We start from the raw sequence: 25,205 nt of genomic DNA, 5'->3' as shown, positions 1-25,205 counted from the left end.
TTTCAAAATTATAAAACTACAAACATCATTAAAAACACCATCGGTATTAATAATTCGAGAAGTCAATCACTACAAAGCGGAGTGCCAAACCATTGATTTCTTTCATGTTATCTAAGAATATTTCAGTGTTTTCTTTCAGTTTTATTTTCAGTAAATTACATTTCAGTTTCAATTTTTTTATTTTTAAGTTTTCTTTTTTTCTAGTACAAGCATTCCAGTTCAAGCAAAAAATTGGGTACTTACGATATAACGCCACTGCAGCTACAGATTTGGCGGTTTTTATAATATTTGGCGGTTTTCTTTCGTTACCAAAACAAGGCAACAAGAAATCCAAAAGATAACTGCGTACGCGTGCGAACAACAAATGCGCCAAATAATTAATCTTTTGGTGCACTAGCGCAATTACGTCTGTGGTGGCGTTTATACATAAATACCAAAAATTGTTTTTTCATCAATAAAAAAAATAAATAAATAAACAGTTGTTTAAAAACTCAGAAAGTTATAGTAAAAATTAGCAATACAGGATGAAAGAAGTGTTTATTTAGAGTATGGAATGAAAAAAACTTTACAAAAAGAGCAAGACATCAATTTAGTACACTTTGCGCATTTACTTCACAAGGTGATATAAATGCGCAAGATGAAGTAGCATTTATTTTAAGTTGCGTTAGGTAAGCTAGGTAATAAGTTAGGTTACATAAAAACAAGAAGAAGAGTAGAAAATGCGTTAAGAATTTCATTAAAAAAACAGTAACAGATAAGTGAAGATAAAAACCTAAATGCATACAAAACTGAAGTCTTAGTGTTGATTATCAAAAACCTCACATGATCGAGTAAAACGCATTTAAAGTTCAGATCCAAGGTATTCATTCACATAAAAGTTTTAAGAAATCATGCTGTATAGAAGCACCCACCACAGCTAATAGTATCATCTCTTGCCCTAAAACAGAGGGGAGGCTCTCCTACCACTTGTGCTGATTATCTCCAAATTTTTTATTTTGGCTCTTACATCCCTTTGCTTTTCACTGCTTTATTTGTTGTTGCTGCTGTGGCAGATTCTTTGAGGTTAGTCAGGATAGATTGCGTACTGAATTTGTTATCCTTAGAAAATTATAGGCAGCAGAAGATAGATCTTTTCGTGCAATGCAGACATATTTAGCCTCAGAGAAAATAGGATACGTCCTTTTAACGCAGTAAATAGAAAAACGCCAATCATCAAGTGCATAATTAATAAGCAACGAAATTTAGCTGATCATCTTTACTAATAATAAAGCTGAAAGTCTCTCTGTCTGTCAGGATCTCTGTGACGTGCATAGCGCCTAGACCGTTCGCCTGATTTCCACGAAATTTGGCACAGAATTAGTTTGCAGCATAGGGGTGTGCACCTTGAAGCGATTTTTAGAAAATTCGATTTTGTTCTTTTTCTATTCCATTTTTAAGAAGATTTTTCCGAGCAAAATTATCATAAGATGGACGAGTAAATTACAAAGTTGTCATAAAGTGGAACCGTAACATCTGCTAGCCAATTGGCGAGAAATTCATTGTACATTATTTGTAAATATACAGGCGAACCAAAAGACCTTTTAATATTCTACTACGGGCAAAGCCGTACGGTGTCACTATTTAATAATACAAAAGGAATTACCTTTAAGTAAAAAAAAAAGACGGATATAATTCACAAAGTGTTGCTATAAATGTGCTGCTATTTTGCAAATTTCCAAAATATAAAGTATAAAAAATAGTTAAAAATTTTGAAAACTAAAATAGAGTTTATTAGAAGATCTTGCGAGAAAATTGTATTTTCAAAAGTACTTACAAGGTCTTTGCGACGAACGCACTGCAGTAACTCCAAATGTAATTTCTCAGCATGATCTCTGGTCAAATGGAAGGTCCTTTCGATGGTCATCAATAGCTGCTCTTTTATTTCTTCTAACAGTGAGCTAAAAATATTTGAGCATAAAATTACAAAACAGCGATTTTTACTCAATAACTTAGTTCTCTAAAGCATCTGTGTGTCAAATGAGTTTCCTATACACTTAGCATTTATGAAAGTTTAAGCATTGTTTGGTTGAATGAAAATTAAGTTTTTTTTCACACAAAAGAAAAACTTGCTAACGATTTTTTCATGATACTAAAGACTTTCGCCACGTTAATATACTATTTCTATTTTTAATAGGAGCAGCATCTTGAGGAGCCGGTCGACGGTGATGGTTGCGGAAGGATGGCGGTGGGAAAATAAAATGATTAGCACGCCAAAAACAGTCAAATGAAAGCAATAAGCAATCGTGATTGCTCAAAAATTAATGAAAAAAATAAATAAAATAAAATAAATGTAAAGATTTCATTCTTCATTACACTCTGCTGAAAATTTAGAGACTTTGTAAAGTATTGTATAAGTATTCTTTTTGCTGCATTAATTTAATTAACTTAGATGCTTAGTTGCAAGGAGTTGCTGTTAGACTGTCAAAAAATCCTTTCCGTGTTTATGCAAATAACTTACGCACAATAAACTACATAATTTATTTATTTACTATGTGATAATTTTAAGAAATATTTTTGACCAAAGCATATTTCACAATAAGGTGACAATCTTTCGGAGGAAATGAATCCAAAAGCAGAAAAAAATGCCCTATTTGCAAAAATTGGAGTTCTTTTTTTCAATACCAGGTTTATAGTAAGGTAATGTGGAGGAAAGTGAAATAACGGGCAAAGTGCAATGGTGAAATACTTACTTTGTTTTTTGCGCCGCCTATTTGGAAATATTTTAACTATGTAGTACTTTATGTGGTATGTTATAGTCAGGAAAAGTTATCTCTGATGAGCAAAGCATATAATAACACAAGCAATTTTCAAAAGTTGATTGTAATTTTTTGTAGTGTGTCCAAAACCATTTCTACTACTATAGAATGATCAAGTTCTTACTAAAAACATTTTAAATTCTAATTGAAACCCACTAATATTCGTTGCAGTATTTATTTATTTAATATTAAGCTTTTTTTTACTTAAAATAGTTTGTACAATTAGTCAACTGTATTCGAGGTAAAGTGGATGAGGCAAAGTGAAATAGTTCAATTGCTTACTGCTTACTCATTTAATCATTTACAAAAGCACTTATGTTTTCATATATTAATTAGTTAATTTACATTCCTTCATTTAGTAATTCACTCATTTTCTTATTCATTCGCTATTTTATTCACTCATTCATTTTTTGTCACATATTAATTATTTATTCAGTTATTCGTTTCATCATCTCTTGATTTCTTCCTTCATTATTTAATTTACTTACCTATTAGATCAAGAATATTTTTAATTAAAATAGAAAATACTTTATTTTTCACTTCGTCCCATAAAAAGAGAGAGAGAGAGAAAATTCGCTTTTTTTGAAGGTAAATTTAGTGCCAAAAATTAAAAATAACGTTTCAAGACAAGTTTTATTATAAAAAGAATTGTTCTTTCTTGATATACCGCAATTTTCGAAATAAATTTACAATTTGTTGATTTTGAAAAGAGTAAATTATCTTAAACTATTTCACTTTCCCCCACATTCCCCTACCTTAAAACAATACTTACTCATAATCGTGCATATATCTGTGCGCGAATGCTAACAAATCGGCTGCTCTTCCGCTTCCATCACAGATGACCACTGGGACCGGAGGCGTGTCCGTCACGTACTCCAGAACTGTTCTAATGGTGTTTAAGCCGCCTTCGACAACCACGCAGACGACAGGGACACCACAAGCTTCCATTTCAGCCCCTGTAAGCCAGCAAATGCTCAGCTTTTAAACACAGTTTTTAAATGACCTTTTAAGTTGATAATGTTATAATCCTTTTTAAAGTTCGCTATATTGAAAACAGAGAGTTCGTATTTTTTATTTCCCTTTTAATTAGTTGATTGTGATTCAAGAGAAGCCTTCTCTGCCTTTTGGTGCATTGAAATTCATTTTAAACACTGATGAAAACGCTCAATTGAAGCCTTAAAACAGCTATTTTCAAAATTTTCTTGGCAATGTGTGCTTTTTTTTAGTTATGTTTTCATTTTAATCAGGCATAGGACTACTTACCAGGAAACATCACGATCAAGGAAATTCAAAAAAATTCCAAATTGGTGGCATTCGAAAGAGCATTGGAAAACATGTTTATGGCACTGAAACTACGTGCCCTCGTGACCACGTTATCGAAATATGATGTCTTAAAAATTGCCGAAATTTTTAGTAAAGTCGCCAAATTTAGCGAGTTTTGTTCAGAAATGGATGGTGCGGCGCGAATTCAACATCTGCATCTGACAAGACATTTCACTTCCATATTTGGTCACCACCAAAGCGCGTGAGAAATATCGCATTAATTCTTTACTGGGGTGACTACCATGGCGCGGGGTGTCGTGGCACAGACTGCGGCATTGAAATTTTTAGGGGCTTATGTTCCGGTATATTAACGTGCAACTGTATAGGGGAAAACGCCACAGCCCGAAATATTTGCTTTATTTTACTGTAAAAACAATGTAATTTTTTGTTATTCTTAAGACTGTCTGTTAAAAAACTGATGTTTAAAACTTTTATGCTTCTGCGGGTGAAATATTTCCACTGAAAGAGTTTATTCGATGATGAAACTGTTTTGAAAAAAATATGATAACCTTAGAGAAACGGTAAACACACTTTAAAGTCTTTTTTTTTTTTTTTTTGAAAAGTCGTAAATCTGAAGTCTTCAACAGTATCTAAATACGAAGAAAACGACATTTTTAAAGATTTCAAACCATGTTCTCAAATTAAAAAAAAAAGTCGGTTATTTCTGTCAGTTATTGCCAGTGTGTTTTTCGTTATGTGTATCGTTTTCAAGTTATGTGTAAACCCTCTAACAATTCAAATTAAAAAAAAAAAAAAACTGTATTAATTTTTATTTTGCTCGTATTTGAATTCCCTTTTAACGTGAAACATAATTGGTAAAAGTGACTTCAGTATTTTTAAAAATGACTAAATAACATGCAATATGATGTGCATTTACGTTATAGCGACTTTCAGTTGCAGTGACAGACGTTTTCGAACTACAGGGGTTGTTGTAATGAACGTCGACTATAAAATTTTTGATAAGAATCTGTTACGAAGTAATTTCCGACATCGTTAGTTTTGCTGTGCAAATTTTTGACATTTACTATCCGTTGTTTTCTTTTTTTTAATTATTATTTTTTTTCGATTTTAAATTAAACATTTTCGCTAGCAGTGGTCAGACAATAAAATTTCATGAATGATAATAACTTTTGAAAAAATAAATAAGAGCTGGGATACTACAATCCATGATCATGTTCTTTCAACATCAAAAACTATCCATTTTATTTTCAATATATATGCTTTAATAAGCATGTTTTGTTTTACTTATTCATATTAATTCTCGTACATAATTATTAATTACTTACAACACATTTCATTACAAGAGTACAAACTTAAATTAGTTAAGTAAAACACACTTGAAATGCACTTAAATTCTGAAATGCATTATTATCACGATTACAAAGTTAAATCCTACGTTCAATTTCGTTATAAAGTTGTAGCTCCTCTGGATAAAGCTCTCTAGTTTCCATTTCACAGGCTTCATAGTTACTTTTTAATTTTACCCACACAAGTAAAGGGTTAATTCGAAACATCGTTTACGCGCTTTGCAGATGACCAGAAATGGAAATGACAGTCTTGCTAGACGCAGGCGATGAAATCACGTGGTATTTTCCATTTCTTGCCAAGTCTTTAAATTTGGCGAATTTTCGTAAGATTTCGACAGACTTTGACCCCCCATATCTCAAAAACAAAAGGACGAGGGCACACAATATTTGGGTCAAATTTTTTTCTAAAGATACTCTTTCGAATGCGACCATTTTTAATTTTTTTCATGATTACTGAACTCGTGATGTTTCCTGGTTAGAAAAAAAAATTACATTAGCGTGAAAACAGTATTTAACAAATCCACGTACAAATTAGAATTTATAAAAAAAAGGACATTTATAAAGCATAATTTTAGAATCTCTCTGGACACAAATATGCAAATATTGTTACTGTTCGTTCGTTATCTACATCGATATTTTTGTCAAAAAATATCTCTAGAAGCGATTAATCTTAATATATAAAAATCTTCTGTGCGGACGTTTGTCACTATAAGGCTTTTAAACGGATGGACAGATTTTGATCTAAGTTTTTAAGTGTAATTAAGTTGTGGCAAGCATGGTTTCGAAGCGCGATGGATCGAATCGGAAACGTTTTTGATAATTAATTAATTAATTAAAGCATCGGCTGGTTACATCTCCCAAATGAGTAATATTTATATTAACCTATTGTTGAGCGAGAATTGAAATAACTATTTAACCCGTTGCCAAAGGACAATGAGAAAGCCAGCTCTGCTTTTTGTAATGAAATTTCCTACTGTGACATGTCAATTGAGAATAAATAAAACGTAGATAGAGAGTAGAGAGAATGAAGCCTTCGTTTCTTAAAAGCAACGATTTTAGGTCCCGTAATATACTATTTTAAAGTTAAAGAAGAAATCGGGGTTTCTTTCACTAACCAAATAATCAGAAAATACTGTGCCTAACAACATTTGTTTCTCGGCTCAAATTCATCTAAGTTTTGGCATAAATTGCAAGAATACTTTAAGGATTAGGGGATGTTTCGATAATTGGGAATCTCTCGATCTTTCTTCATTGGCGTCAATTTTTGGCTCCAGCGCCTGCCCGAAAGGTATTTTTCTTTGCAAATCAAAACAAAGAGATCGGAAATATGTGTTCACATAGGGTAATTATAAGTCAGCAGGGTTACCGAAATAAAATTATTTACCCTAAAAATGAGACAACCGCGCCAGATTCCCAATTATCGAAATATCCCCAAGGATTATAAAACTAATCAGTACATTATTAAAGGAAAAGACGGGGGAATTTAAAGACGAAATAAATTTAACTTTCGTCCAGATAAATTACAACAGAATAGTTCTGTACACAAAAGATCAGTGCAGTGAAAGAATTTTATCTTTGGCGGAAAGAACAAATTAGGTACTATATGAAGATCAGTCAAGTGCGCAAGGAAAAATAGTAAGTGAGACAAATGCACAGCGAGAGAGCGGGATTTAAAAGTTTTCGTTCAAAAGATCGGACCACAAATCGGTCGGAATTCCCTTCGCTCACTGATCGGCTGGATTACAGTAACGTTGTGTCTTGGCGACTTTGACCATAAATAATAGGGTTGGCGATTATTTGCTTGCATTTTAATACTGTTAATGTAATTTATTGTATTTTTTGTTTATTTGGCGAAATATTTTAAATTGCAAAGAATTGTTTCAGGTTTTTAAAGAGTGTTTAGTCATCGTTAGTTGAAGAATGTTTATTTTACATCGCTAGGGGGTGGGGAGTGAGTTGTTTTCGCTTATTCAGGGAACTGTTTTTACCTTTATATCGTTTTTTAAAATAATATCCTTTCGATTGTTTTATTCTTTTTCTTACGGGTGACGTTGCATCGGGATTTCCCGTTTGTTCTAGATGAGTATTTAGTTTTTTACTCTAAATATCTGGGGATGCTTTTTATCCTTTGAGTATGGCTGAAAGAACAAACTATCAAGTACAGGAGAAAGAACAGTTAATAAAACAACTACTCAGTGGGCATTAGATAAATCAAGTTGTAATAAATATACGCGTTCTGACACCAAGCAGCTTAAAACATTTTCTTTTTACTTATTTTTTTTCAACAAAACGTTTCAAACACTTGATAGTTTATTGAAATTTTTTAACTTTTCAATTTTCAAAGTTTGAACAGAACAACGTCTGTCGGGTTCTCTAGTAGAATAATAAAATTCAACAAAAATATTACTAGTTGTGAATGAATGATAAATATTTAAACTCGGATAAAAATGTCAGAAAGATCGGAAAATACATAAATTTGATGCAACAAAAAAGATCTGCGTCTAGCCCGGAGTAGCTATTTTCCATATTTTCGATAGATAATACTTACATTTTCCCCTTCCAATAGAATGCGCTTACAGTTAAAAGCATAATGCCAACTTCTATTTTACATTTTTTTTTATGTGTTATCCTTTTACACATCAATCATAGATGTTGAAAAAAAGAACAGCTATCCTGAAGAAAAAGGATTGGTTTTTTTCGGCAAGAAGTTTTTCTTTAAGCTTTTAGAAATTTAAAAGACAATACCTTATAGTTAAAAAATAAGGAAAAAATAAATATTCCCAAAGGCAATAAAGTCTATAAACTTAACACGTGTATTTTTTCTCTGACTTCGCTTTTGAGAAAAAAAAAAAAATAAACAAGGATAATGTATCGGTTAAAAGGGCGATACACACGTTCATACTTTCAAAAGCGTTTTTTACTTGCAACTTCAAAAAAAGTATAAAAAAATCTTATAATGTATTATGTTTATTGTTGTCGGCAGATTTTTTTCTTGAAAATAATCTTTTCCGGTGAGCTAATAAAATCCCCCCCCCCTTTTTACTTGCTTTTACAAAAAATGAAGTATTGTATTCGCAAAAAAATTTCACTCGAAAATCGACCTTAATTTCCATTTAGCTCACCCCCGAATGAATGTTGAGTTTTTTTTCGACCCGACCACACTTGCATACATACCTAAGAACATATAGACGTCCGAAATATCCATTTTGACGATTCTCGAGTTAATTACAACAAGTTTTCTTGTGACGTCTGTATGTAAGTATGTATGTGCGTATTTATGTTGCATAACTCAAGAACGGTATGTCCTAGAAAGTTGAAATTTGGTACGTAGACTCCTAGTGGGGTCTAGTTGTGCACCTCTCTTTTTGGTTGCATTCGGGTGTTTCTAAAGGGGTTTTTCGCCCCTTTTGGGGGGGGGGGAAATCATTGTTAATTTCGGTGCAAACTCAAGTGGTGTTATAATTTGGCGGACACTTGGCGATATATCATCAGTCTTTTGGTCGTCAAGTTTTGTCCCCGACTTGGCGACAAATTTGGCGATTTTTTTAAAATCTGGTTTCAATTTGGCCACTGTTGGTGATATTTAGAGAGTAAACAATTGAATCACATTAAAACTGCCAATGATGAGAAAATGACATTAAATTGGAGTAAAAGGAAGTCATGTGATGCACACATCAGCTCGTTACATATTATAGGGAAAATAGCTCAAGATGGCAACTAAAGTTTTAGCGATTTCGTTTGACCTTATATTCGCTGCAAAAGTATTTTAAAGTATTAAAAAAAAAATCCCACATATATTACAATAGAATGTTTACTTTTTTTTGTTTTAGACGTAGCTAAAACGAATAAGAGTAATTAGAAAGTTTTTTATAAAAATGATTTTACGCACCAATAACCATTTACGTCAAAAATAAAATCATCCGCATTTTAAATTCCCTTCCTTGTTGATTCAACTTCCCGTCAACTCTAACTTAAGGCAATGTTTAGTTTACAATAAAGTACGTTTCGACAGTAATAATAATTTTTCCCCATTTCTTGGGGCATAAAATTAACAACAGAATCAAAGTCTAGTATCTTAAAAGAGTTTTTTCTTTAGATTTTACGATGCTTAAAACGTTTTTAGAGTTGTAAGTCTTTTAGAAAATGCTTGCCCTCCCTCGTAGGCGTTAAAGTTACAAATTTTATGCGCAATCGCGATTGCTTATTGTTTTCACTTGACAGTAGTTGATGTTCCTTTAATTTTTTCTATGCTTAAAATTTAAATTCCTCTAATCCATGGGTCTCCACGAGCATTTCTCCTCCTGGGCGGCGACATCCACGTTCCCCGGAACCAACTTTATTTATACCGGACCCTCTTGAATCTACATAGTCCTCTTTAGACAAAAACAGCATTCAGCACACAACGTCCGGAATCCAGCTCCCTGTATTGATTTGAATTTTGACGTTTTGAACTCAACTTAAGTTTTCCGTAATTATGATTGCGATAGGGACCATTTGTAGAAACAATAAACCCAAAAAAAAAGGAACCAATCACAATTCGTGATTGCAAAAACATATTTTGAATTCAAGACCTTGAAATTCAAATTATTTTCCTTTAATCTGCCTAAACTTAAAAATCATTTTTGTGCCCATTCTTCGCCTTTTTTCTTTAAACCAAGTATGTTCGATGCCAATCCGTCTTTTAGTTAAAGCCATATGTGTGTCTTAAAATTCACTCGTAGGCGCAAATGTTATTTTTTGCGAACAAATCAAGTGAGCAAAAAATCGTGCCAATCAAAATGTGAAGTTTTGGAGCAAAGTATCTTAGCCTTGATTTTTCGAGGAAAAAAAGTTTTATTTGACCAGATTTTTTCTTCCTTCAAAGGCTACTAATGGGAGGAGGAAAAGACAGGCAGATTGACAAACACACATTTTCTGATCTCAAAATTCTATTTTAAAGTTTCTTATTTTTAATATTTATCTGATTTTTTTTTACTTTTGTCCTTTTTTGTTTTTTAATGAAATTTTTGGAACACAATAAGCCTTCTTTCATGTTTAAGTATTTAGTTTGTTACTTTTCATGAAAGTAGAGTAAAAGGAGCCTTACGTTTTGTGCTACCTGTCATGTTTATTTTACTTTGTCTAACTGTTTAGTTTTCTTTGAAATCTAATAAGAGCTGAACGTTCTCTGTACAAATTGAGCCCAGAAATAAATTTAGGCAAGATAAAAATATATCATGACGTTGAGAAATAAATATTATAAAGTTATTGCAATTAACGAAAAAAAAAATAATAGTTTAGGAAATGAAATCGCATGAAATACGTAAAATAAATGTTAATACTAACAGTTCTGAATAATTAATACACAGTTATTGCACGTAAAAGAAAAAAAAAGACGCTCTTACTTTTTAATCAGTGTTTGTCAAATGAATCACAGTTAATTAAAAGTAAACCGGCTTTGTCTTCCTAATATTCTTTTATTGCTTAATTTGTTAGAAAGATGTTTTTTTTACAATAGATAAAATGTTGAATGATGCAAAAAGATTGTCTGCTTACAGGGCATTCATTCTCTAATTTATTGTTTAATTACTAGGTGCTCAAAACATATATTTGACTACAGTTCCTTTTGGAGCGTTATCCACCGTTTTGTAGTTAGGCAATTAGAAAGAAAATTTTAGCAAAGATTAGCCCAAACTGAATTCCAACATTGGTAGTTCAATATTCAAAATTGCTTTATTGTTTGACATATGCAATTTATTGTCTCTTAAAATTTAGGAAATTCTAGGTAATTATGGGAAAGCTTATTTATTGTTTAAGTAGCACAAAACGCACTTTTGATTTCTAGCTCAATTTAAACAATGGAAACAAGCAATATTATTTTATTAATTGACATATCCACCTTATTATCTCTTAAAATTTAGGAAATTTAAAATTAGTTTTGTGAAAAACCTTGTTTTAGGGGCAAAAAATAAATCATTATTGATTTTTCAATTCCAGGCAGATAGATTTAAAACAAATATTTTCTATGAATACGATTTTGACTTAACATACAGTATTACGTGTAATTTTAAAATACCTAAATAAAGTAAAAACGTGGTATCAGTTTTGTTGAAACATATTTCTTGAAGACTCGAAGTAGAACTACTTTTTTCAAAAACATTTTGATGCAACCCCCACCCCCTTCCCCCAATAAATTGACTTGAAAACAAATTCCTAACTTTCAGCAAAACTCGACAAAAAATATGTATTTTTCAAAACATATTATTATAAGAAATATTTAACGAGAGCATTCAAACCATTTCTTTCATTTCTGCCAGAAAAAAAGAGCAATTCTTGACTAAAAATGGCAACTAAACGCTAACTTAATTGCGGCGGGAGTTTTTTACGTTTTTAGCTCGAATTTTTTTAGACTTAGCTGAAATTTAGGCACTACTTTCTTCATTAAATCCATCAATAAAAAGTGAAGGAATTGTCCCACAATTTTCTTTTTGAAAGCATTGGAAAGAGCTGCTTTTTTTACTCCAGGTCTAACTCGACCTGAGGTCAAAAGTTTAACCCTCTATCTCCATTAGAAAAAAAGTTACAGCGAATTAAATGAAGTTCAAAAAATCTGTTCTCTATTCAAGTTTTTAACCATTTTATTTCGCGTTTCCACGGTAACGCTTTTTGAATCCATTGTTTATTTCCATCTTTCGCATTTTATTTTAATTTCTTAAAAGTATTTTAATATATGTCGTCATTGTTTGGCGAGAAAATTTTGCATGATGATTTTTGTTTCTTTCATTTGATCCTGGTTATTGAAGATACTTCACTTGATGCAATGTTTTTTTTTCAATGTTGGCGGGGCAAAGTCGGGCAACGCAGCTAGTATATATATATATATATATATATATATATATATATATATATATATATATATATATATATGTGTGTGTGTGTGTGTGTGTGTGTGTGTGTGTGTGTGTGTGTGTGTAAATTACTAAATTACTTCAAATTTGCGAAATAAAATAATATTTTATTGTTTGTGGAACTTCTTAAAACGATCTTCCACGCAAAAGACTGGTTTCTCTGTACAGGCTGGACAGAAATAACGCACTTCTCGCCGTTTTTTTTTGCTTGGGTACATATACGACATGGATTTGTCGGACGCTGTTTTTTTTTTTTTTCAGAAGGTGGTTTCATTTTTTATGCTTTTTGATGATAACTATGCACTGGAAGTAGATTTTTTATTTATATAATGTGATTAAATCAAATTGTCATTTTTGGGTCAGATTTTTGAAAATTGCCGCGGCAGTCAACGTATTAGCCAATTGAAAAGAACCGATTGGATGAAACATTTCTTCCGAACTTGTGAAAGGCGAATCGGAGAAATCATTCTGGAGCACCTCAAATATTTTGCAGCCACACCTGACTTTATAGCTCATGAAAACAAATATTTCATTGAAAATATTTCTCCTAAAGATATGAATTTTAAAACTCATAATTAACCCTTGAAGTGTCGAATCAATATGCTAATAGTGAAACTCAAATAAAATATTTTATCCGTAAATATAAGTTTACGTGCCATCCTTCGATCATTTATCATTTCTCCTTTAGAATATTAAATACCGGTTACCATAGTAACAACATCTCTTCGTGGCATAAATCCAAATTTTACGTAAGCACGTTCGTTTTGTTCAATACTTCTAACAAGAATGCTTTTGCAGAATAATTATGGAAATAATTATGGAAGTTTTACAATGCTGCATTGTAAAAGAGCAATAGAAAGAAGTTTGTAAGGGCTGAAAAGGGGAAGTTTGAAGTTTTCTTTTTTGGAAAAACGTTATCCAATGAGAATTAATTTCGAAAAATATGTTATGTGATAATTTATGCTGAGTAGTAGCAATATCCATATTGCTGGGAATTTTTCTTTTGACTTTCGCACCTTTAATAAATAAATTTAGTAAGAATAGTAGATTCATTGCATGTACTCCTAAAAAATCTTTGTTTTGACATTTTATGTTTCTTAATATAGTTGATGCAAACATGAGAAATAACATAATACAAAAAGACATCCGGTAAAAGCTTTTACCTGATGTCTTTCCACCCAAAAGCTCGCTTTTTGCATTGAAAAGGAGGTTCCCTGAAACCTCGAAACATGTGTATGCAGTAATCTGCTAATTTTCTGCGTCAGAACGTTGTCTATTATCATTTTCCAGTAGAATTTGTTGACATTTTCGAATCTGAGTGAAATTTTTATTTTAATGAACCCGTAGTGGATTCAGTAGTTTTTATTCAAAAAATTGAAAATTAAAAACCTGAAAAGATTTTTGCCTCTCGATTTTTCACTTAAATAAAATTTTTAAGTTGGTATGCTTCTGGTTATAACGACCGACATCTTGTGTGTGTGTGGGGGGGGGGGAGATGCAAACACGAAAATTTGAACGAACTTCTTGTCCACATTAATGAATAATTCTATTTACAATACGAATTGTATGCTTACCTTTTTTTTCCTACACTAAATAATAAAGAAAGCAGCTGTAATACCCTCTAAATTTTGTTACATTTCACTTTATCAATGACATAATATTGGTATAGGGTAAGCCGGGGCACGTTACGCATCGAGTACGTTTACGTAGTGCCCTTTTTTCAAAACGAGATATAAATGGAGAGCCAACAGTCATACCAGATTGATGCTGCTCCCTTGCAAATATTCTCAAAAATTTGAGCATCAGTCGAGCTTCGGTTTAGCATGCGGATATAAAAAAAATTTTGAAAAAAAAAATAGAACCGACTTCAAAATTGCTCTAAAAAGTGAAAAATAATTTTATTCTTTAAACACCATCGATAATACTTTTAAACATAATTTTTGAAGTTGGCGCAAAAACGATCGATAAAATTATTCACAGCCATAACTCAACTACAAGTATAAATTTAACCACGTCCAGTTTCTTCACTACCACATGCATTACGCATTGATGACAGCATATTTGAGTAACGATATAAATGTTTCGTTCCTAAGTTTGGATGATTTTTTCATAAAAATATGAACAAAGCATGGTTACAATGAATTTTACTTTTTTTTTTTTTTTTTGCGCTAACTTCAAAAATTATGTTTAAAAGTATTATCGATGGTGTTTAAAGAATAAAATTATTTTTCACTTTTTAGAGCAATTTTGAAGTCGGTTCTATTTTTTTTTTCAAAATTTTTTTATTTCATTCTTTTTAGTGTAAATGTAGATATTTCAGTAAAAGTAAGAAGTTACCTAGTAAGAAGTGCGTCTCTATATCACTGTATTGCTTTAGAAAAGCCTTTATTCAAAATTATCATTACAATTACTATTAATGTTACAGTTATATGGCACCAAACTTTTATAACAATGAGTTTCATATTGTCGCGTAGATAGCGAAGACAATGTGAAAGCCAAATGAAGCGAATACTCTTTAGTCTCAACTCAAAATCTTTATTCTGAACCACGAAGGAACGTTACATCTCCTTATATACAACTTGAAAAAGTGCTGGAACTTTCCAGACTTGAAAAAATACAGAAATTAATAGAAAATACGGGAAACAGTAGAAACGAAATTTTAGTAAAATTCACTTTCTCCTAGCCGGGATTTGAACCCGGGTTGATCGTGTGGAAGACGGGAATTCTACCACTGAGCGACCGTTATCCACGGATGAAAAGTGCGAACTTCGCTACAATATCATTTTAATCATTTAATAGGGAAATTTACTGTTTTTTGCCCATAACTTTTTTACTAAAGAACAAATATGGTCAAACAAAGTAATGGGACCTAAGTTGAGCCATCCTCTATCCATTAAAAAAAGAATCATCAAAATCGGTTCACTAGGTGAGACGCTATGAGTGGACAAACAAAAAAAAAAAAACATACATACGGTATGAACTGATAACCGCCTCCTTTTTGAAGTCGGTTAAAAACAGTTTTCTACCGAGCCGAGTAATTTTTGTTTCGTTGTTTTGTGTTACGTTTTGAAGCTTATTGTGAATATATAATACTTTGTTAAAAACAAATAAATATATAAAAAATAGCAGAATTTTATCATTTTTTTTTTGAGAATTGTATTTATATGGACATTAAAATTATTAAATTTTGTTGCACGTTAAAAATAAATCCAAACTTGCCGACGGGGCACGTTTACGCATTTTCATCGGAGCACAATTACGCACGTTCTCATTGTGTCTTACTACTCTGTCTTACTTTTAAACGGGTCTCGGGCGCGTTTCTCGCTCTCTACTGTCTCAAACCTTTAGTATTTTCAGGTAATTTAGTTTTGAAAATCACCATTCATTTTTAATTAAGTAACAGATTTGTATCTTATAGCTTACAATCATATGGTATTGTCTTCTGGCCTGTTCAGCTTCAACTTCATACACTATTCAGCCTTTGATACATTTTCTTTATTTTAAAGATGGTAACACATTAGTTCAAAACACTAACAGAATAGATAGATGTCAAAATAATGAAAAGGCTTATCGATAATCCAAATATTTCTCCCACTAGGCCTTCCACATTGTAATTTATGGGCTACTCCAACTGAGAACATTTGAAAAAGTAAGATCAAAGCTTAGGAACCAGGAAAGGATTGTGAGCATCCTCCGTTTTCTCCCCTAACTGATACTCCGATTAAAGAAGCCCTCAGACAAGAGCTTTAAGCTACAAAGAAAAAAGCAAAATGGGCAGGGGAAAAAAAAAGCAGAAATTACTTTCGAATTTACAAGTTTCTATTGAAGAAGAAATCGAAGACATCAAAGAAAAAAGTATGAAACCAAAACCTGCGACAGGAAAAAGTTAGTACACTCTGCACAAAGGAAATTAATGAACGATTCTGTTTACGAAGTAGAAAATTGGGTTTGAATCTATGTTTGAAAGCACACAACCAATCGAAAAAGGACAAGACGGGGTTCAATGTCTTAGATGTCAAAACGCAGTCTCATGACAAGTATGCGAAAAGAAATACTTTATTTTTGTTATCAAAATCTAACAGTGATGAAGAAGATGACTAAATAGTTACTGTTCTTAATTAGCAATAAGCCCTATGATTTTAGTTTAGCCTATAAAGTGTTCTTTAATTAATTATTTGTGATTTTCTTATTTTCAAAGTGTTTTAAGAGAAATAAAACATTTATATTTGGTTAAATGACTATATCACTTACTCCTTGGTATCATTTTTATTATGCTTAAACGTGCCCCACTCGATGCGTAAAATTGCGAAACTTGCCCCGTGTCCGGGGCAAGTTTACGCAACCGACTTGGACTTAAAAAACATTTTTTTACGGTTAAAAACAAAAGCTGAGCAACAACTGAACGTACAAATTTTCACTTCATTAACTGCTTTATAAAACCATCATGCTTAAAATTTCCTAGGTTCAAACATTAAAATTAGAAAATTCATTGAAAAAAATCCCCGTAATCATGCCCTGGTCTACCCTATCTGTAACTTATATCATCAAATAATTATAATATTGACTCTAATTTAGTTTCAAGCAATGACATTTATTTATCAGAAATATTTAACATTCCACAGATTCTGTTTGAACAATTTAGCCGCCAAAATTACAGTTCATCTATGGTGATTTTTTCCCCCATTCTTTTATGAAAGTAATCTATCTCCAACAATATAAGGAAGATAAAAATTCCTGTTTTGTGGGCACTGAATAATTAGCACTTTGAGAATGGACCCCTTCCAGAATTTAATTAGCTTAGAAGAATGAAGAGAAGTGAGTTAAATGATTTCAGACGTAATAAGAATGCTTGGCATTTCTGGAGCAGCGTATTTGGTATCCCATTAATTGCTTTTCACACTCAATAGATTGCCACTTGGATGCCTTCATTTAACAATTATTTAATGGGAGTTGATCCTTTCTAATCTAGCAATCGGCTCTCAAATGTTTAAAATCACAAAGCTATTTCTACATTACGAATTACATATATTTTTAAACGACAGAGTAATTTGTTTAGAACTGAACAAGCTTACTTTTAGTTTCACTAATATCCATTTTCTGATATCTACCAGTTCTTTGTCTGAATTTGCTTTGACTGTTTTTTTTTAATTTTATTTTATGATTAACATATTAAATAAAAGCACCTTTTCTTTCATTATTTAAAGGTGTAGGAGAAACACTTTGCAAAACGGAGTTACAACAATATGAAATTAAGAAGTGTTTTCTCTTAAATCAAAGTTTCAAGAACCACTTATTACTCCACTTTTGTTTTCCTTGCTTTCTGATTCATTTTTTTTCCTCTCCACTTACAAAGACATTTTCTTTCATTGATTTTTTTTCCCTTTTTAGATACAAGGAAGTTAATACATGCAATACACCGGACAGCCCGGTTATCACATCCAGACTAGTCTCTGTACTGGAGATGTTACAGGATTAGTGAATAACAGAGCTGGAGGCAGATGTCATCTCATCGAAGCTGAAAATGCCAACAAAATGGCAAGATAAACAAACTGTCGGCCTTCTCAGGCATTCAATTAGATAATTTTGTCACTTTCAGTCACTCATTTTTCCCATATTAATTAATGAATTAATTTATTTATTGGTTTATGGTGTAGTTATCTTTTTATTTATTTCATTTAATCTTTTATTTACTGATTAATTTGATCAAAAATATTTTTTTATATTTGAATAGGAACAATTCCATTTGAAAAATATTTCATTTTCACTTCGCCTCGTAAAAAAAGTGAAAAATTTCTACTTTTTTTAAAGGCGCAAATTTACTGCCAAAAATGAAAAATAATGTTTTAGTGGAAGATTTATTATAAAATACAATGTTCTTTCTTTACGTACTGTAACTTTCGAAACGAATTTACGATTCGTTCATTTTGAAAAAGCTCAGTCATCTTAACTATTTCGTTTTGCCCCACATTCCCCTACTAGTTTAACCAAATTTTAGAACTCTTACTGTAGTGCAGAGTTTTTTTCTTAGAATAAAAATTTTTCATGGCAGGAGTTTCCTAATCTTATTTTTCAACTATTATGAAGATTTTTTTAATAACTCTCTGAAAATGAATGTAGCTACAAACAGCGTGTCGACATTTTACCTGCAAGACCTCTATTTAAGCAACCGTTAGTCCTAAAGGCACACTTCCAGTTTCAAAAATGGACAAAATAAGATGTAGAGTTTTGATGTCATGGTTTTGAAGCGAAAAGGGGAAAAAAAAGAACCGCGAAAAGATACGAACTTAACTTTTTATATGCCCCCCCTCCCCCGGACTTCACATTTATCTATAAAGGAAATTACAAGGATTATAAAATAACAGCAACTGAAAATATTTACGGCAAAAATTCCAGAAGATATTTAAATTTGAAATTCTAAAAACCGTGCTTAAAATGAAATAGGAGCACAGCACCTTTTCAAAGAACACCGATAGTGGCAGTTATTGAAGCAAAATAATTATATATTCTTATCATTTATTTTAAAAATAAAAGGAAATGTTCTTCAATGCTTGTAAAAACACACTACAAAAGATTGTATTTTTTGGAGGGAAAAAAAAACTATCAGATTTATCAAACCGCTATATTGTTCCTGAAGAGATTCGCACACCCTCTTATATTTTTCCTTTTAGGTCAAAACAATTGTAAAAAAAGTTTCATCTAATTTGAACAACGGCAACCCGTGCCAACTTGCGTCTGAAAGTGTAAACCCTGTGCACTATGCCGAATCTTTTTGGAAGTTCGAAATTTCATTTTGATAAAACGTTGCGGCTATAGTCATGTACCACAAAAATAATTATCCAAATTTAAATATAGATGTCCAGCAGGAGGCCTAAAGGTTATAATTTTTTTTTCAAAAACTTGTTTTTTTCGATTTATTTATTTTTTTTTTAAATTACATATACATTAAACAAAATATCAAGTTCAAAAATAATAAGCAAACACATTTTCAAATCATCATTTGCAAATGAATAATAAAAAAATAATGTATTTAAAATGAAAAATATAACTTAAAATTGAAAAAACCCATACTTTCAGTACCATGTGGGAGACTTAAGTATTGCAAGAGAGCAAAAATTGTTATTTAACGATAATTATTGACTCTACTGTTTATATTTTTCAGCTTGATAACTTCTTAAACCTTATCTTACGTTTTTGTTTTAAATATATAGAAAAAAATATCAATTTATTCAAAAAAATTACAACTTTTAGGCCTCCTGCTGATCACCTCAATATTTTTTGATTTGGAGAAATATTTTTGTAGTACATGTGGGACTATACGGGCAACGTTTTATTAACATGAAGTTTGAAACTTCTGAAACTCTTCTTCTTCGGTTTATGTAGTATCTAGTGCTGTTTTACACTTTCAGGCGCAAGTCGGCACGGGTTGTCGTTGTTCAAATTAGATGAAACTTTTTTTTTTTGCAATTCTTTTGACCTAAAGGGAAAATATAAGAAGGTGTTCTACCTGAAAAATCGACTTCTGTTTTTTTTTTGGATACCGTAATGTACATGACTAAGAGTGTAAAGTAGTATAGGTCACAAAACGCTGCGATTCACATCTAAGTGAATATTAGTCGTAAAAAATGTCACTTTTTTCTGTCAGAATTGTTTATTTATGGTTATAATTTATCTAAATATGAATAGGAGGATGCGAGGACCGTATAAAAAGTTAGATTTTGTATTGCGTCCCTGTTAGTTTTTTCGCTTCAAACTTTTAATATCTTAACTCTGCACCTTATTCTTATCATTTTCACAACCGACGTGTTTGGACTAACGGTCGAAAATAGTTATCATGCAGGTTAAAGACGGACATGCTCTAAATATACACTACATACATACATATGCAGCAGCTGCTTCGTATTCGTTTGAACAATGAATTAATCAAAAATACCTTTACCCACGCTCAATCTCTCTTCTCATTACTTAATTATATTAACCTTCACATTTTCTTGAGGAAAACTTCATATTGTGTGGGATGCGCATTCTAGTTAGAATAATTTATACTCAAAGAATGTGCTCTTCTCAGAACATAATTAACGCTGCATAATTAAGCGATAAGAGGTAAGTGATTCAGGAAACGTGGTTTGTTTGATGTTTCTGGAATGTTTATTTATTGCTGCATGAATTATTATTCGTACCTACAGGTTTAGCAAGCGGAACTTTTATTTTGAAGTCGTCTAAAAAAGATGATGCTTAGTCTGGTGCTAGTTAGTCCAAAATAAAAGTTTTCGCTGTACATTTAAATAAAACATTCGACAATGTTTCTTTCCACTTCTCCATTTTTCAATGATGTTTGGAAGCAATTTTAACAATTGTTTTTCTGGTCGTTAATAAGAGCATGTTCAAGTACAGCAACTGGTTGTACCGGAGTCTAACCAGGTGCGTTCTTAATACAGCTACCAGTTAGCCGATCGTGTATGAAAACTCATTATTGACACTCACCGCGCTAACCAAAAACGTCATCAAATCAAACAACCGAGTTTACCGGTTGCTCTGTTCGAACATACTCCCCCCTTTTTTTTCTGAAGACTGAATTGACTTTAGCTGCCAGAGTTTCATGTCTCATAACGTAACATTTTGTTGCCAAAATATAGTACTAAGTTCACAGTTAAAGTGGATCAAGTCGAAATGGACTTGACCTACTTGAACTCTGAACGCCTCATGTGGAAAGTGGGTAAGTCCAAAGTTTGCATTCGACAGTTGCTGGTTGTAACATAAAAGGACAAATTCACTATTATCTGCTTCAAGTTTGTTCATTTCCATTTCTTTGTAAATGCATCCTAATCGAAATGCAAAAGACCTGGCAGACTTTTAAGTTTGGTAGAAAGCCCATAAATTCCTCTTCCAAGTTCCAAAAAGTCAGCATTAAGTTAAGAAAAAAGGAAAAAATGCACAATGCTTTTCAATTTTAATTTTTGTATTGAACTTTTTGTGAGTTCATCATACGCTCGAGGCAAAAGATTTTCATGCGTTATTGCTCAAAATATGCATACATTGCTCTTATTCACAAAAAAAAAAAAAAAAAAAAGCATTATTTGACTCTAGTTTTTTTATTTCATTTATTTATTTCGAAAATATTTTCACTGCAAAAAGTTAAGCACGAAAAGAAAAAATGTTAATTTTCGGAAATGAATCTGAATATTCAAAGTAGGAAAAAGTTCATTTTTCACAAACTCTAAATTTAAGTGTGATAGACAAAGGAGTCACCCACAGTCCCCTTATCTTTTATAGCCCACGTTTTCGCCAGATCATGCTGCGGGCCTCTTTGAAGCTTTCTGGGTGTTTCATCTAAAAATAATTTTTACTTAACTTTCCACATACCGGGCCCCCTTTTCAATTGGCCCCGACTGTGGTTCTATCCCACAATCAGCCAATAAAATATGGGTCACGAGGCCCCCAAAATTTCATTGCGATGGGCCCCCAAATCTGAAAATCCGCCACGCATGGAAAAGTTGAATTTGTTGCAGAGGTAGAATCAGCTATGTGTTTATCGACCCGTGCTTGCCTTTTGGAACTGAGTAGGGTTAAGTGGGGTAAAATGAGTAATAAGGTAAAATGGATTAGTTTGCAATTAACTCAATGTAAGCACAATTAAAATGAATTTTTTTGAACTAAAGTTTCTGATAACATTTCTTAGTTTTAAAGTTTCTGATAACATTTCTTAGTTTGTAAGCAACGCATTTGAACCATAAAAAAGTTTCTTTTATGAATAAGACAGCATTAGATGTTGTTTTGTAAAACACGCAATTGACAAACTTAAATTTTTTTAAATATATTTTACTAAACAATAGGACAAACTAAAGGTGTTTCCTCATAACAGAAGTTTATTTAAAGGTTTAAACCAGTTATATGAAAAAATACTGTTTTTTCTTTTTCTTTTATTTTATTTTAAGTGGGGTAAAATGAGTCATAGTTAGGCTTAACTATTTTTTCCTTAAAATTTAGTCTATAACTACATTTATAAGACAAATCACACGTACTAGTAGTAAGGAAATACAAGAAATGTATTAAACAATATCAGGAACGGCGAATTGTTCTCTATTTCCCAAAAATAAGAAGATTGATGTCGTGGAAAAGGCCTAAAATTATAGGAAGATTTTATTTTCAATTAGCGTCAACAACATCATTTTAAAAATTAAAGTTAAACTAATGAAGGAAATATTTCCTTACCTGTATATTGTAGTTTCTTCCTTAATAAAAAGGTCCGCCAATATCCTAAATTAACGTCATTTTTGCACGATGACCCATTTTACCCCACCATGTAATAAAATGAGCCTGCATTTTTGTGTTAATTTAGAGTTTTAATATGAATCCTGAAATTACATGAATGTTGTTAGGGTGAATCTAATGTAATTAAAAGAAAACAAAAAACAATTTTGCATGACATTCTACCCCACCCTACTCCATAAAAGTGAAATCATGTCAATGCGCTAACTCTTATAACTTTTCACATTTAAATAACACCTTACAAACCCATTGTCCAGTCGTGTAATAATAAGATTTATTATTTTTTTTTGTAAAGATCTCTCAATGTGACTGATAATGATATCGAAATAATCGCTCCCAAATGAGCAATTGTTTTCACAACTTGGCAGAATAAATATTAAGCTAAAGACGGCAATATTTCCTCCTAGAATTGGGATTTCAGTAATGGTCCAATAAACGTAAATTAACTCATGAATTCAGTATTGTGTATAAATTTCAATTATGTTAGGGTGATTACACCGTCATGTGTGGGGGAATTGGAATACATTTTTCCTCACAATTTCATACTTATTAATTATTTAGGTGCAAAAGTTGAAAATTTAATGACACACTGAAAGTACTTGACTGCTGTGATTAGTTAAGCAAAAAGTTGTTACAGTATCTCTTATAATTGAAATTGTTTGAATGAAGTAGACTTATTACGCGCAGGAAACACTTTTGGGTAACACTTTAGACTTCTAATTCCAGCAAACTATCCTTCAAAACTATTGCTGCTAATGTTTTAAATATATAGGGGGAAATGGGACTCGCTAGACCGCAGGGCACGTTGAAACAGTTTCAGTAATTTTAATACAATTCATGTTTTTATTTTAATTTATGACAAATAAATAGCACCTATAATCCTCCAAATCCCATTACAAAACCACATGATACTGTTATATTGAACAAATATTATTTTAGAGGAATATTTTTTTTTTTTTTGCTTTTTTTTCAGTGTAGAGTAATTTTGATAAATCTGTAACTAAATTTCTTAATTGTTTTTAATAAAGAATGAGATAATAAATTGAACTCTTCTCCTAACATAAATTCTTTTAGGTCATAATTATTTGTACTTTTTTTTTGTCACAATGAGCAAAACTATCGCCGCATTTCTTTTAATAAGGAACGAGGGGCACGTTGGTCAACATTTAGAAAATACACACAAAAAATTAAAACTTCTAGAAGATTACAAAATAAATATTATAGTATTAGCAGCAGTGAAGTCGGTGAAGAACTTAAGCTGTGCTGATTCTTGAGAAAATTTAAATAATTGTGGCATAGTGCAAAACTAGAAGTTGATCAGTTTAATATTTTAACTTGTTAAACTTATGTCTGCAAACTTTTTTTTTCATGCTAAACACGCAACAAAATCAGTTGATTACAACATTGAATACTATTTATCATTAAAATTGTTATAGAAGTTGTTTTCGCGGACTAACGTACCCCAGGCTTGAGGTGCGCCTTCAAAGAGTTCTGTTAAAAAAATAATATAAAAAAAAGTTAATGAATTGAACACTGTCAAAAAAATCTGAAAAGGTGAGAAAGGCTTATTAAACTTTATTGTTGAAAATAAAAGAGGTCATTTAATTTTTTGATGAGATAAAAAACGAAAAGGAGAAAAGCGGACCAACGTGCCGCATCTCCCTCTACTTTGCTTTCCCCTTAATCGGTTTTAAGTTCTTTTTTTTTTAAGCAGGTCATTCCACAGAAAATCAGCAATTTGTTCTGCACGGGACAGCTCAAAATTTTAGTCCAAAAGTTGTATTAAAATATGTATATATATATCTGTAAATAAATAAATAAATTATATATATATATATATATATATATATATATATATATATATATATATATATATATATATATATATATATATATATATATATATATATATTGCTTTGCAGAGATCATACATACACGCGTGGTATCTTTGAAATTTTTTTTAAATTTAATTCTCATTTTGAAATGAAATACGAAGCCGTCACGTGCAAGGCAAAATTTCTTTTCTTTCGAGGAATGACATGATTTTTAAAAAATTAATTGAGCATTTTACTGCAGTTTTTTGTTACTCTGCAAATTAATAATACGAAAAAAAAACCCATTATTTTCATTTTTAATTAATTTGGTTTTGTTTATACTCAAGTTATATATAATATTACACACTAATGTATGTGTAACAACATATATTATAAGCTATTGTATATATCATGCAGAACTGGCATATCAGCAATTAATTTCTTTTCTTTAATCTAAAGAGAAAACATCCTTTATATATGAAGTAGAAATAAAATCTTAGCCGCGCGAGTTCAGTACTGGAAAAAAGTTATAAAATTTTCTTCTAAAAATAATTATCGTTTGACACTTTAATTACTGTACTTGCACATGACATATTTACGAAATCAATAACATTTTGTCTCACACTTTTCTCTTCTTCCTTCCACTTAAAACATTTTCATTTTCTTTTGCACGTCAAGAAATTGTTTTATTTTTTCTTCTAATTATGCATTTCTTCTTGAAAGATTAAAGCACACATGAATCAATAAAGAAGATGTTTAGGTTCGGCATTCATTATTAACTAGAAAATTGCCCATCATGTTATGACGAGTGAG

General features: G+C 31.4%; 1 protein-coding gene across 1 annotated transcript in view; it reads right to left on the bottom strand.

The window, feature by feature from the left end:
- The window catches only part of LOC129229933 (transient receptor potential cation channel trpm-like), a 766,163-nt gene that overhangs the window by 262,037 nt on the left and 478,921 nt on the right, over nt 1–25,205 (bottom strand). Inside the window, exons 7-8 of the mRNA XM_054864315.1 lie at nt 3,568–3,751; nt 1,814–1,937 (exon numbers count right to left, since the gene is read on the bottom strand). Of these exons, the coding sequence (XP_054720290.1) occupies nt 1,814–1,937; nt 3,568–3,751 (308 nt within the window). The remainder of the gene's footprint in view (nt 1–1,813; nt 1,938–3,567; nt 3,752–25,205) is intronic.

Source organism: Uloborus diversus, chromosome 9 (genome assembly GCF_026930045.1).
Source record: "Uloborus diversus isolate 005 chromosome 9, Udiv.v.3.1, whole genome shotgun sequence".
NCBI lineage: Eukaryota > Metazoa > Arthropoda > Arachnida > Araneae > Uloboridae > Uloborus > Uloborus diversus.
The sequence above is the reverse complement of the archived record's forward strand: the minus strand, read 5'-3'. Positions and strand labels throughout refer to the sequence as shown.